Source organism: Ambystoma mexicanum, chromosome 11 (genome assembly GCF_040938575.1).
Source record: "Ambystoma mexicanum isolate Mex_15411 chromosome 11, UKY_AmexF1_1, whole genome shotgun sequence".
Taxonomy (NCBI): domain Eukaryota; kingdom Metazoa; phylum Chordata; class Amphibia; order Caudata; family Ambystomatidae; genus Ambystoma; species Ambystoma mexicanum.
In genome coordinates this window covers 204,163,550-204,179,118 of record NC_090934.1, presented here as the reverse complement: position 1 = coordinate 204,179,118, position 15,569 = coordinate 204,163,550, and the positions used below count along the sequence as shown (strand labels likewise).

The window sequence follows — 15,569 nt, the reverse complement described above, 5'->3', positions numbered from 1 at the left end:
AAGCAGAGTATACTTACTTGTTACTCGGATTACGAGGACGAACAGTTGCACGAAGTTTGTGCATAAGCACCATCATTATCCTCAACACGGACCATGTGAGGCAGGCTGCCCTGAAGTCTGGCGGCTCGGTGATGCATTGCGGTCGTGGCTCGCCTTCCGAAATGTAGGCCACGCATCCCGGGTTTTCACAGCAGCAGCAGGTCTCCTCCTCGGTTGGCATTAGCTCGCACCGATTGCATGTGCACCAGGTGGAAACACCGTCCATGCGACTAGGTCCAGTGTCTTCATCTGTTGATTCGTCCTGCCAACTGCCGTCCGAAGCCCCATCGTTTTCGCGTGTTTCCCTTTCCAGTAGTTCCTCCTCGGTATACTCAGGCGCGTACTTGTAGCGCGTGCCATTGTGTGTTAAACAAACTAAAATAATTTATAGTGGTGGTACTGGTATCTGTTCACACGAGCTACAAGCAACGAAGGTAGCTGACCAGAGCACAGAAACGAGTCACAGAATACTCAAAGTAACACAGAGAGAGGAATGGAATTGAAAATCTGCTGCTGTGCGTTGTGAAACGGTCTGTTTTTACTTATTGAGGAAAGAGGCGTCCTTCCATTTCCATGGCGACACGTCTTTAGCTGAAGTGCAGAGAATGTTGACACGAGACATGCTTTGGCGTTGTGAAATGGGCGGTACCCGTCTGCTGATGACAGGCTCAGGGGCGGGGATATGATTTAGTGCCGCAAAAGCAGGTCAGCCAGGGCGACGGGGGAAATGATAGGATTATCACAAAATGGCAGCTCCCTGATGCCTGTTTTCGCGTGAGTTTAATGGACGAAAACTCGGGTAAGGTCCATAGGAAATATTTCTAAAATCGAGCGACTTAGGCTTAAAAACACATGGCCGACCCGTAGGGGCAATAAAAAATGTTTACCAAACCATTCCTTTAATGAGGATCCCACCAGCTCAACAGAGATATTAAGATAGACAAGCCCATTAGAAGACCTTATGGAACAAGGACTGTAGTTACTTAGAATCCTCCACGTTCCTTGCCATAGATGCTTCTAGTAAAAGGGATGGGGCTTACACGCTATTTTTGAAGACTCCCTAAACACTCCCCCTGCTACTCCCCCTTGAGCCAGGTAAGTGACTAGACAGGGTGAGTGCACAATTCTGGGATGGGGTGGGGTATTTAAAGAGGTGTGTGTAAGTTTGAAGGTGTGTTTTGGGTGAAGACAGGAGATGGAGGAGGACGTCCCAGAGACCAGAGGAAACTGGCCATCCTTCCACACTCCAGTCCAGTCAGTGCCAGGGAGCCAGCACATATGTCATGCACCTCACCAGGGGCCCTGTGTGAGTGGTCCACTGTGCCTCCTCTTTGCTCCAGAGGGCACCCTCCAGCCACTGTGCCGCTTTCAGGCTTGCTCAGGATCTCAGTGGGGGGTGGATAGCTTCCCCACCACCGCCGGGCCCACTATACAGCAGGCAGCGACTTTGGAGGCAGGGCACACGTCTCTTCTGCTCCCATCACTGGGTCTGCACACCGCGCCTCCCCGACCTCGTGCACAATGGAGCAGCCCAGCAGCTCAGCCAGGCCCTCTCGCGCTCTTATCCTCCACTGGGTCCCCCCACACAGCGCATCGCATCACCGGCCTTCAGCTTCTGCTCAAAGGGGTATGATGGACCCAGATTCCCTCTAGTGATTCATGAACCAGTGGAGTGAAAACATACTGAAACTAGCTCCTCGTGCTGGCCTCCATCCTTTCCAGATTTACAGGTCCAGGATGTGCCTTTTATTCTGCACACTGAGTTGTGAGAAATTGCCATCTGGAAGAGGTGTAAAGCCCTTGCTTTTGTTGAGTTTAATTAATAAGTCACTCATATAATTCCATCTCAGAAAGGGTAGTCTGCTAATCAGATGCCCCTTTCAGAAAGCTCCATGCCAAAAGAATAGTGATACCTGTGCCCTGTTGCATCAGTCTCCTAATCTGCAGCCCATTCTCTCCAGTAGCACAAAGCAGGTTCAAGAGGTCACATGTGCCCTGTTTCACAGCTGATATGACAACAAATTCACTGCAGTGCAGAGGCTGCATTTAAGTATGCACCTCTGTTTCAAAAACATAATAATTATTCTAAACTATTGCCTGGTGGTGGGTTAATCTGGAAATATAATCCATAGCTAGGTTTTTGTATGGTGACTAATAATTCACATAATTATTAAAGGCACATATGACTTGTAGCATACCAGTGATAACCCTGTGAGCTCAGTCCAGCTATGAGAGGTGATGTGGATTCTAGGCACCCGGCTGCCTGCATTCCAGTGACTAAGACAAATGGCAGGATGCCTGTATCTGTTTACAGTCTGGGAATGTGGGTAACTACTTCCTGACAGGCTCTGTAATTTATAACAGGGGATATCTTTGGAGCCTGGCTTCAAAGAGGCCTCTAGGGGGTTGCACATCACAGAGGCCTTATGGAGGATTAGAAAAGGGGGAAAGTTTAGGCAGTCATTCAGAGCAGAACACAGTAGAGAAAGGATTTCTACACCTTGGTTTTCTGTGGGCCTCTCTTTCCTTCCTGTCTCCTATATTTCCTGCACAAGCGAAATACTTTGAGTATGTTTCCAGAAGAAAAAAGTCACTTGTTGCCCCAACAGGTGTGGGATCTCCGAAAGCAGACTTGCTTTTACCCAATCTTGACTGTCCTTTTGCCTTTACATGGAAAGGGCTCACCACTCCTTCCTTTATTCATTTATGGACCTTCAGGACTTCAAGAAGAATTTATTTAGACCCTGCTGGGAGAGCAGTGCATTCCAGAGTCCTCCATTTGTGAGGTGAAGGCTGGTATTCCAAGGCAGAGGCGAGCTCTGAACCCTACACATCCCAAGGGCACATTGGGAATGAACTGCTTTTGGAGAAAGACCTGCCTCTCTCTGTCAGCTACACTGGTACCCAGGCTCCTCACCAGAGGTGAAGGACTCTTATAGGTGCTAGCTAGCTAGCTTTCCCCGGGTTGGGAGTGTAGAGAAAAAGGACCCATCTTGTCCCTGAGGCCCATGGACTTGGACTCTGGAGTGTTGAGCCATTTAATCACCATTAACCATGTTTGGACACATTTGAACCGCCAGGATCCACGATACCACTTTTGGCACTTCTCCAAACCTCCTCAAACCACTGTTGCTGCTCTTCGAACCAGTTTGCTACTGCTCCTCGTCAGCTGAGCGCGTTGCTTGCTCTGGCTCGAAAAGAAGTCTTTGAACCGCCTTGTCTTTATCATCAACACATGCTCAACTGCTGAACTGCTCTTGGTGGACTCGCCGTCATGCATCCCAACTCAATGCCTGCTCACCATATAGGACACAGCGACACATTGCAACCAAACCTGGTTCGATCCGTTCACCCAACATGAAGAAGAGACTGCTAAGCCACCCTTTGGATGCTGTTAGCTGGGCCTGCTCCGTACTTGGGGAATTGTGGCATGCGCTGGGTATAAGTACCATTGGGAGTTGTTAGGTGAGCCTGCCCCATGCTTGCGGAACTGCGGCTTGCGTTGGGTCTGAGTCCCATTTGATGTGGTTAGAAGGGCTTGTTCCATGCTTAGGGAACTGAGACCCCTTTAGGTATTATTGGTCTGTGCGTGCTGCATGCTTGGAAGTCTGATCCCGAGTGGATTATGTTTGAGTGTATCAGACGTATGCTTGGGGTTAGACTCCAATGGCTGTTAATGAACTGTTTCTGTGCCAAGTTTAGCAAGAGCGCCATTGTAAGACTGTGCTCTCTGCTAATTTGGTGTAGAAGTGCCATTAGATGTTGTCGGACTGTGCCTGTGGCATCCTTCAGGGACTGAAGCCTCATTAGATATTGTTGGACTGTGCCTCAGTCCAACAGTGAATGTTGATTCACTGCTTGGGGTCAGACTGCCATTAGTTGTAATGGACTATTCCTGCGTCATTTGAGATTGCTGCCCCGTCTGTGGGTGTCAGTGAATTTTGATTTACTGCTTGGGGTCAGACTGTCATTAGTTATAATGGACTATTCCTGTGTCTTTTGATGTTGCTGCCTTGTCTATGTGTGTCAGTGAATGTTTATTCACTGCTTGGGGTCAGACTGCAATTAGTTATAATGGACCATTCCTGTGTCTTTTGATGTTGCCGCCTTGTCTATGAGTGTCAGCGAATGTTGATTCACTGCTTGGGGTAAGACTGTCGTTAGTTATAATGGACTATTCCTGTGTCTTTTGATGTTGCCGCCTTGTCTATGAGTGTCAGTGAATGTTGATTCACTGCTTGGGATCAGACGGCCATTAGTTGTAATGGACTATTCCTGTGTCTTTTGAGGTTGTTGCCCTATGGAGGGCGGGGGGTAAGACTGCCATTAGTTATAATGGACTATCCATGTGGCATTTGAGGTTGTTGCCTTGTCTATGCGTGTCAGTGAATGTTGATTCACTGCTTGGGGTCAGACTGCCATTAGTTGTAATGGACTATTCCTGTGTCATTTGAGGTTGCTGCCCCGTCTATGAGTGTCAGTGAATGTTGATTCACTGCTTGGGGTCAAACTGCCATTAGTTGTAATGGACTATTCCTTTGTCATTTGAGGTTGCTTCCCCATCTATGGGTGTCAGTGAATGTTGATTCACTGCTTGGGGTGAGACGGCCATTAGTTGTAATGGACTATTCCTGTGTATTTTGAGGTTGCTGCCCTATGGAGGGCAGGGGGTAAGACTGCCATTAGTTATAATGGACTTTCACTGTGTGATTTTAGGTTGCTGCCCTATTGAGGGTGTGGGGGGTATGGGGGGGGGTAAGACTGCCATTAGTTATAATGGACTATCCCTTTGTCAGTTGAGGTTGCTGCCCTGTCTATCAGTGTCAGTGAATGTTGAGTCACTGCTTGGGCTAAGACTGCCATTAGGTATAATGCACTAATCCGGTGTTATTTGAGGTTCCTGCCATTTGGGGGGTGGGGGGGTAAGACTGCCATTAGGTATAATGGACTATTCCGGTGTTATTTGAGGTTCCCGCCTTTTGGGGGATGGCGGGTGGGGATAAGACTGCCATTAATTATAATGGACTATTCCGGTGTTATTTGAGGTTCCTGCCATTTGGAGGGTGGGGGGGTAAGACTGCCATTAGTTATAATGGACTATTCCGGTGTTATTTGAGGTTCCTGCCATTTGGGGGTGGGGGTAAGACTGCCATTAGTTATAATTGACTATCCCTGCGTGATTTGAGGTTCCTGCCCATTTGGGGGGTGGGTGGGGGAGGGAGTGCCATTAGTTATAATGGACTATCCCTGTGTCATTTGAGGTCGCTGCCCCATGGGGCTTGGGGGGGGGGTGAGTAAGATTGCCATTTGTTAAAATGGACTATCCCTGTATCATTTGAGATTGGTGCCCTTTCTATGAGTGTCAGTGAATGTTGAGGCACTGCTTGGGCTAAGACTGCCATTAGTTATAATGAACTATTCCGGTGTCATTTGAGGTTGCTGTCCTGTGCACTCAGCGTGTTTGGTCTATGAGTGTCAGTGGATATTGTCAGACTTTGTGTGTGGCATGCATTGTGACTGTGTGTCTTTGGATGTTTTTGGACAGCTGCATCTGGATAGGAGGCAGGGAACCTGACACCCTCCAGATGTTTTGTCCTTCACCTTCCATCAGCACCAGCCAGCATAGTGAACGCTGAGGGATCACGGAATTGGTAGGCCAAAACATGAAGAGGCTAACAGGTTGGCTTCCCCTGCTCTGTTTGTTTTTGATTGTTGCCTGTCTCATCATTGGGGGCAAGTAGGTTGCATGCGTTGTTGCCTTGAACCTGGGATCAGTGCATGTTGGTGGGCGGGGTATGTGGCGTGCTTGTGGTCATTGTCTATGTGCATGTTGCTGAACTACTTCCTGCCACATGCCTGCAGGCTGAGCACATGCTCTGGGGTCCCAGGCACAGTCCATGGGAGGGCCCCAAGATCAATGTATTTATGTTCCTGTGATAAGAGTGCATAATTTAAGGATTTCCTTGATCTTTTCTCTACTGCTTCAGATAATCATGTTCGAGAGTGCGCATTTCGAAGGCCGCAGTTGGGAAATAAATCGAGACATCCATGACCTGAAGAGAGAGGACGATGATGAGAGCCCACCCCTGTCCACGGTGGGGTCACTGCGAGTCCTGGGAGGATGGTGAGTGCTGGAGTTTGCCACATAACACACAACTGAAGACAGAGTCCAGTTCACATGTAAGGCATAACATGGCAGCGAGTATCAGGAGAGGGGCACCAAATTGCCCTTTCATGCTTCAAAAGCCGACCCTGTGTCACAGGGACCCCGTGTGGCTGGCAAAATGTCAGGTGTGAAAGAAAGAAAAAGTTCCCAACTAGAGAACTCACGTCCCCTGCACACTGTCAATGGCTCAAGAAGTAAGCCCAACTATTAAGAATAAATATGAGTCCCTTATGTGCAAGGAACCTTATCTCCTTATGCCCTAACGATTATCATTTATAGCATTGGTGTGGAAAATGTGTTGTAACAAATATGCATCACAATTCAATATGTGGTTCACATAAAATGTTAACAATCAGATGGCCCAACGAGTTTCGAGAAACTCTCTTCATCAGGTGCGTGTTATTTTTTCAGATTTTTCTACAGATAATAGAATTCAAATAGATATGTATCAATATTCAATTGCTAAATAAACGCAAAGAATAATTTATACAGTCTTTCAAAAGAAGGAAACAAACCTAATCTTTTTTACATTCCATATTCAATTACTTGCTGACTACAGAATATCATCAGTATTGGATCAGAGCAGAACATTTCTGGATAATTTCTTCTATTGCTTAATCAGAACGAAAAGATTACCAATTGCTCAGATGTCTAGGTATTGCTACAGCAGTCTGATAAGCAAGTCTCTTTATGAAACATGAGTAGTTCAATTAATCTCTGGTGATAAAGTTATTACCAACGAGTTTAATAAACTCCACATTAGTAAGATAGTTTGCGTTCTGTACTAACAAATTAGTCCGTTGTGGTTTTATATGAAAAATACTGACCTTCATCCTATATCCCGTCAGCCAAAAGTAGATCAGGATTAAATTATCTGTTCTAAAGTGGTGACAGTTCCTCAGGTTTTCACAAAGGCTAGAGTTAATTTTCAACCTATAGAGAAAGTGTAGAATATATTGAGGGGCTCCAGTGAGAGTGGTATCCATGTTTAATCAAGTTGTCTATTCATAAAGGAACATTATTCTTACCCGTATGAGGTGGTGCCTTGTTTGTAGATCTGAATGGCCTGTTTTCCAAGGATGGTTAAATGAAAGGATATGTCTCAGGGAGTCCACTGGGATCAGGATCTCTGAAGTAGATTCACAAATTCTAAAAACGAATGTGGGCGAGCTATTAATGGCACCTTGGGGCGCCTAATAGGCATATTAGCGTATTTGTAAAGAAAGGAAACTTATTTCTTACCCTCAGAAATGATTGTCTTTGGCGTAATATTACATGGCCCAGTTGGCCGGTGGGCAGCCTTGACTTTGAAATTTGCGGGAATCCTGTCTGTAAAGATAAACAATATAAAAGCTCTAAATACAGAGCAACTGACTCGTGGGTCCAGTGGCAGATCCTATTTATAAAAAGTAGAAGGTGTTTAGTCATCCAATGGTACTTACTAAGCAAGACTGGAACGGCTGTGTAATCTCATCAGTCTTCCAATGCGGGTGTGATTCCCTAAAACAAGATGGCCGCTTAATATAGCGGCGATTCGTGATGACGTCATCACCTATCAACGTGCATGACGTCGTACTTGTAAACAACACCAGTAATGTAGATGGGTGAATGGGTTGTTATGTCTCAGCTGATGAGATATTGTTAATGGTAAAGTTGATAACTTTGTGGAGCCTCATAAGGGCAAGTCTCCTGAAGGCAGACTGAAAAGGGTCGACGCAGCAGGAATCTTCCAGAAAAGAGGAAAGCAGAGGCATAATGAGCGGTACAAGAGGTTTCATTGCAAAGAACAAGAGAGAGCTGGGACGGAAGTTAGCCGGGAGAGCGGGGCCCAGGTTGGACTTTATAAGAAGATGAATGACCAACACGTGTTTTAGAGAAGGGGGTATAACAACAGTAGATAGAGAAGAATTCACAGGAGAAGACATCAGTGAAGCAATCTCAGGAATAATCTCCTTGACGATCCTGAGAGGAATAGGGGCAGCCGGGGAGGCTGATTTAAGATGAAGCGGGGCTGCGATGATGTCAGCTTCAGAGAAGACAGGAAATGGAGACCAGAGAGCCAGGGGAGTAGGGACCGGACAGACAAGGAGGGGCTGAGGGACCAAACGCTGAGATACAGTAATCTTCTGTTGGATGAGAGAGATGCTGTCCTGAAAAAAAGGAAGATAAAGAGCAGCAAAGAGATAGAGAGGGGCTAATCGGATTAGCGGAGGGAAGGGTGGACAGAGCATGCCCAATGTTGAAGAGAGTTTTTGGGGCATTAGAAGCTGCTTCGATGGAAGAAGTAAAAAGGCACGGTTGGCCTCAAAAATAGCTGACTGATAAATGGCCGTAGCTCCACGGAGGGCGAGCAGGGCAGAGGAAGAATAGCCAATTCTCCATCTGCGTTCAGCCTGGCACCTGAGTAAGCGCAGCTCCGCGAGAGAAGCCAAAAACCAAGGCTGCGAAAGACAGCCGTGAGGCATAGAGGGCCCAAGAGGAGCCACAATATCGGCACATCACACATGCAATGTAGGATTATCATTACCTTCCCTACCCTACATCACAAATATGGCATCTATTACCATCCCTTGCCTACATCACACATGCAATGTAAGAGTATCCATTACCTACTTTTCGCTGTGTCGCTGCATCACACATATGGTGTAGGAGTATTCATTACCATCCCTTTCCTGCAACACACATGCAATGTAGGATTATCATTACCTATCCCTCGCTGCATCACACATATGGTGTAGGAGTATTTATTACATCCCTTCCCTGCATCACACATGCAATGTAGGATTATCATTACCTATCCTTCACTACAACACACATATGGTATTTATTACCATCCCTTGCCTACATCACACATGCAATGTAAGAGTATCCATTACCTACTCTTTGCTGTGTCGCTGCATCACACATATGGTGTAGGAGTATTTATTCCCATCCCTTTCCTGCATCACACATGCAATGTAGGATTATCATTACATATCCCTCGCTGCATCACACATATGGTGTAGGAGTATTTATTACCATCCCTTTCCTGCATCACACATACAATGTAGGATTATCATTACCTATCCTTCAATACATCACACATATGGTATTTATTACCATCCCTTGCCTACAGCACACATGCAATGTAAGAGTATCCATTACCTACTCTTCGCTGTGTCGCTGCATCATACATATGGTGTAGGAGTATTTATTACCATCCCTTTCCTACATCACACATGCAGTGTAGGATTATCATTACCTAGCCTTCGCTGCATCACACATATTGTGTAGGAGTATTTATTACCATCCCTTCCCTGCATCACACATGCAATGTAGGATTATCATTACCTATCCTACATCACACATATGGTGTAGGAGTGTCCATTCATTACCATCCATTACCTGCATCACACATATAGTGTATGAGAATTCATTCCGCTTCCTTCCCTGTATCACTCATATGGAATAGGATTATTCATTCATTACCGTCCCTTCCCCACATCACAGATATTAATTTGTGGCCGATTCCCTAGTTTGAAAAAGCGCCTAAACAAATTCATTGAATGGATTGGTGATATGTGGAGCTGCTCAGAATCATTTCGCTTGGAGATGTTTGCCGCTGCAAACACTCTGTGCTTACATTTTACCCATATGACGCTACTCATTCACCTGACTCTTAAACATCATCCTCAAACAGGTGAACATTACAGGAAAATACATCCTGAGGCTGACGCAAGAGTCTAAAATGGCCATGAGAACAGCTGCCGCGAATAGAGGACAAAGAGCAGGTTTCTGTCCTTCTGCCAACAGCAGACAAGTCCTTTCAACAGCAAAGAGAGAGGAACAGACCCTAACAGAGAACCAGCCTGAGTGTGGTAAAGCTTACAACCCCCTAGAGGCTGTCAAGAGGAAACGCCTCACCACCAAGCCGCTATCGATATTTACCACAACAGACAAGCCCCATAAGTGCTAAGGGTGTGTATTTTCATACAATTCATATAGATGTGCGTGATAGGCCATCACTTAGCCAGGGTTAATTCGCATCGCAGGTATCGAAAACCGAAGCTGTCACTATGACATCAGTGTCGATTACCATAGTTCACGCTGGCGTTCCACCTGTCTAAAAGTGCGATAAAGGCCAGTGTCAGGGCCCAATACTGAGCTGCATGTAAATATAGGAAAGTGCTCTTCTATGAAGGAAGAACACTGTTCTTAAAAGCCCCATATTCTGTTAAAGTGAGAATGTGGCGGCCTGGCATCAAAGCCTCACTTTTTCACGTGCCTGAGTTATGGCTTGACAACAGCCCTAGCAACCATCAAGAATGCAGGGCAGGCACTGCAAGGGGATCTGCTTCCAAAAGCCATAGTTGTGCATGTAACAGAGGAATTAAAATATGGCACCTCTGAGGTGTCGTTAACTTCTACGGCACCCGTTTTCATTTATAATTAAAGCATTTCTCAGTCTGCAGCACCACTGTTCTTGTTTACTGAAGGGACAAGGACACTTCGTAAATAAGAAAAGTAGTTTATGTAACTGGTGCACACCAAGGCCCTGTAAAGACAGATTTTAAGCTGCCAAGGACATCTACCTTCCAATCTTTCCACCCACCTCAGAATCGTGGTGCATGAAACTGGTGGGGAGAATGGCGTCCGAGGTGTCACTGGGGGGCGAGGGCTGAGGGGGCTATAGCCCTGGGTCTTTTGGTTGTAATAATAAGAATAGTTTTGCATTTATATAGCTCTACAAACCCTCAGGCATCTGAGCAATGCTTATTATTTCCCAGGGTGTGTGCTGCTCATTTATCACCCTCGGAAGGATGAAAGGCTGAGTTTGGCCCTGCCGGGATTCAATCCTGCGTCAGCAGGCTCTGCACGGATCTCTACTCGCTGTGCTAACTGACCAGGTAGAACTGCCCTTGTAGCCCTGGATAGAATCTCAGGGGCTACAACCAAAAGACTAGCTAGCCCCGAATCCCGACAGTCCCAACATTAATGTAGCCCCGGATCTTTTCCAGACCTAGCAGCACCCCTGCGTCCTTCTTCGCTCGTTTTATCCCAAGCACTCTGTCATTTATTTAGACACCACACCCAGAATTATAATTTTGACCAGATCTTTTAACAACTTCTTTGCGAATCCTGAATCCAAACCATTTTGAGTTTGACAGGATTCGTGTTGCTCTGCATACAGATTTATAGCTTGTGACATTTGACTCAGTGAGAGTTCTCTTTCGAAAAAGATAAAAGGGACCCCCCAGGGGACAAAGCGTGTTTTTCTTCTCTCTTCTGTGTGCAGCTATTCTGCCAGAGCAGCAGCAGTGCCACTGAAAGGTGGTGCAGCGGGGCCACAGCTAGTAGTGTGTCAGGCTAATGCTAGACACAGGACTGACCCTGTGTCTAGCACATTTATTTATTTTTTACATTTATAAAGCGCACAAAGCAGCCCTTAGGCATCGTGGTGCTGTTGCACGTAGGACTTGCTTGGTTACAGGCAGACTAAGCCTCAGGTGCTGGGCACACTTGTTCCCAGACTGCTCTATGTCACAAGCTTTAAAGATCACAAATGACTCCCAATCCAGAAGTTGGGCAACTCACACCTGCTGCAAAATTGCAGTCATATCACAATGCCTTCCCTTCCTTGCTTCTCTCAACAGGATTCACGGGGAACTGGGTTGAGCGTTGCTCATCCTTGAAACGTAGCTTTGGTAGATGTGTTTAGAAAGTGTGGAAAGCCAATTGCATAACCAAAGAGCACTGAGCATTACACTCTACGGGCTTCATTGCAAGTTCGGTGGTGGCGGTGAAACATGCAGTGTTCAAGAACCCCAGAAGTTGGACCCCTCTGCCAAATTTCAAGTTTCAAAATTAAAAACCAGCTGCTTTTCTGTGGGAGAAATGTCCTACACACAAAAGCGTTACCACATGCAGTAATATGGCATAACGCTATTAGAAGGATATATAAGGGGATCTTATTTTCCCTGAGGCAAGCTGGGATGAAGTTAGTAGGCCAGATTATGAACATGGGTCTGCACTTTGGTCGTGGCTTGGCGGTATTGTCTTAGGTGCAGCACTTCGCTCACTAGGTCCAACCGATTTCTCTTGAATCCATATATTGCTGAAAACAACCCGCTACTAGCTATGCTGGGCCTCCAGACTCTCTTTCTGGAGGATGGAAACCAGGGCAGGGATTCTACTCTAATGGCGCGCCCACTCTCCGCCACTGTAATTCGATCAGGTACCTCCTGACTCTCATGGCTGGTGCCGGGTCCAGTCCATGAGTGGTCTAGACGTCCGTCTAGGCTCACACCGCACAGTGGAGGTAAAAGCTATCAAGCTTCATGTTACTTGAGGTTGATATGTAGCATTTACATCGTAGTCCAAACTTCCCAAGCATAATGCAGATGTATTGCACACGGCAAGGCCAACCTCATCCCCAAGGGGAGAAATAGAATACAGAATGCAAGGAAGAGCCAATGATTTACCTACAATGACTCTAAATGTATGCAAATGTGTCCTCATGAATATTAATGAGGGATATCATGAAAACCTGTCAGGCTTCCAGTTCTTGAGGCCTGGAGTTGGACAACCCTGTAAGCTTAAGCCATTTGGAGAGAGGCATTCCCATAGCAGCTCTAACCCCTGTGCCGTGAAGCACTCAATACCACTAGGACATCCTGCAGCATTCCAAGAAGGTAACAGACCTCAACTCACAGTACTGCGCTACTGTTAATGAATGCCAGCACAGACGCTGGCTACGTACACCCTGCACAGCACTCCGCTGCTCTCGATCTAGGTGCGTGTCGTAAACAATAAAATACAATATGAAATAGGGTGGGTGAGCAGGAATTTAGGTGCCATGTTCAACTTTTTTCATCATATACAAAATATAATGTACGCCTGAGTTTAACAATCTTGCGGAAGTATAATCCAGACATGCAACTGACTCTACCCCATCCCTGGTACCTTCTCAGCGGCAGTGACATTTCCGAGTACCCATGGGCTGTGGCAGGCATGTCAGAAACCCTTGCAGAGCAGCCAACCTGCCAGTGAGCAGAAACAGGCCCATGTACCTGGGGCCCCAGGGCAGGCAGGCAATGAAAAGGGAAAGCTCACCTGTAAACATGCACAGAATCTTAGAATAATAACGCAGATGTTTCCTAATGCCACGGGTGGCTTGTTTATTTGCTTTGGCAGTTTGTGCAGAGCTTGTGCAAGTAGCTAGGAAGGCAAAGGAAAAACAAAGGCCGGATAGTGCGCGACTCACGGGGGAGTGAGATATGCTGGCGGACGCTGAAAGTACTAGGCTGGTGGGATTATTTTGGATATTGAAGGCCGCATGCAAAAAAAACAGATTTATTTCGGCCAATTTTGTGCAGCATTCAATATTCTTAAATATAACTTTTCAGGGGGCCTTCGCTCCGCTGAACCCCTGTAGAAAGCCATCCCTTTCCCACCCTCACCCTTTAAATCATAGGGGGGTTCCACCCCAGGACTCCTTTTACTCCCCCGTCCCCTCACCACCATAAACATTCATAAACAAACCCACACTCCCCTCACAGACACACACAGAAACAGAAACAGAAACACAAACACTTACTCGCCTCCTCCTTTCCATACTACAAACATTCCCCCTCAAACAGAAACACAAACACTTACTCGCCCACTCGCCCCCTCCTTTCCACACCACAAACATTCCCCCTCAACATACGCACAGACAAACACCTCTCACACACACAGCTTCCAATTTCATCTGCCCGTCGTGCCGGTCAGCCCTTGTGCGCACTCGTGTGCAGCAGCAGCATGACTTATTTAATTTAGAAAGACTGCTCCGAGCGGTCTCTGAGCGCTCTTTCATAAACGCTCTTTTGATTTATTTTTTAAAAAATACATTTTCACTGAGGACCGCTCGCAGCACGTATGCACATCTTACAATATATCCCTTGTGAATTACCTGGTTTCCAGCGTTACCTTATAAAATCTGAGTGCCTGAAATCAGAAAACATAACTAATCAGATGTGCCTCCCAGCTGCCCGCCGCGCCTGCGGTCACACAAAGTACTCATATTTTCAGCAGGCAAGTGTTTGCATGTAGGTGGATGCTTACAAGTTGCCTGGTTGGTGGTATTCCTAGTTTTTGGGTCCTATCTACCGCCAACCATGAGTGCTAACCTTTAAATGTACCTGCAGGATGGATGAGGAGTAGAGACTTAGGGCACACCCTTTGACCCAGGTGATATCAAGGAAAGTGACATCAGGGAAAGTGACATCAGAGATATCTATGTGCGGGTGGGAGACAGTAAGGATTGACCATATGTTTATTATGACACTCTTTTCAACAACAATAAAAATGATTTCTAGAAAATTGATAATAACTAATAACCAGTGGCATTGCTTTGGCCAATCTTTCATACCATAACAAGTGTTCCTGTATGTTCCATTGCAGAAGAGGACCAACTGTTTGCAAACCAGTCTTGGTTCTGCTGCCGCTGGGTGCAGTCCGGTCAGAAATGCTAGACAATGCAATCTGTACGTGCACACAAGCACCCCAGACATGTCTCAGCCCTGTTGGACCTCATCAGTGAGGTGCAGCTTGATTCCATTGGCATAGCACGTGAGGGGGCTAGCGCTGAGCATGAGAAGGCAAACTAAAACCAAAAAGAAGAATTGGAATCAATCGTAACCACTGGCATTGCTCTGGTGAGCTTTCCATACCATTGTACCCGAATCAGGCTTGGCCCTGCCACCAATGCGAGTAGTCAGGCGCAAACTGCTAGACCTCAAGACAGAAGCAAGTCTGGGATCACAAGTGCTCCCATGCAGAGGGGATGTGGCCTAGCAGTTTTGACTGGACACAGTGCCGGCCCCAGGTCTGCCAGCGCCCTGTGCAAGATTATTTGGTGCCCCACCCACCCCATCATTTAGACAGCACCCATCGGGCCTCACTGAACCCTGCCTGAGACTCTTCTCCAACCCAAAGATGTGTTTGGTTGGCGAGAGCTTGCCCTTTGGCCAGCGCTGCTAGCAATCCAGAAATAAACACATCCATTCTCTTCAGTAAGAGCATTAAAACTCGCCCATTTAATTTTTCTTAATATATGTATTAAGCATACGTGCTTCACGAGGCCCACCATTCTGTGTGATGGAATGGTCCTTCAATTTCAGCTTGTATCGCTACAAATCTACAGAGCCAATATACCTCCAGGTGAATGTATGCGCTCAACTAAACACAATACAATGCAACACAATACCACGCAAAGTAGCAATCAGTTTGAAAAGGTCCTAATATGGCAGCAGGAAGTAGAGGGAGGAATTCTGGGAAACCGACAATAAAATAGAACCATCAGCACGCATACAAATAGTGCTGAGGCCGCAAAACCGGAAGCACA

At 46.5% G+C, this 15,569-nt stretch overlaps 1 protein-coding gene across 3 annotated transcripts in view; it reads left to right on the top strand.

Annotated features, from left to right (window-relative positions):
- CRYBG2 (crystallin beta-gamma domain containing 2) overlaps positions 1-15,569 on the top strand; it is a 723,752-nt gene that overhangs the window by 596,351 nt on the left and 111,832 nt on the right. For all 3 annotated transcript variants that reach the window (XM_069622850.1, XM_069622849.1, XM_069622851.1), the window contains exon 11: positions 6,027-6,163. In XM_069622850.1, coding sequence (XP_069478951.1) covers positions 6,027-6,163 — 137 coding nt within the window. The remainder of the gene's footprint in view (positions 1-6,026; positions 6,164-15,569) is intronic.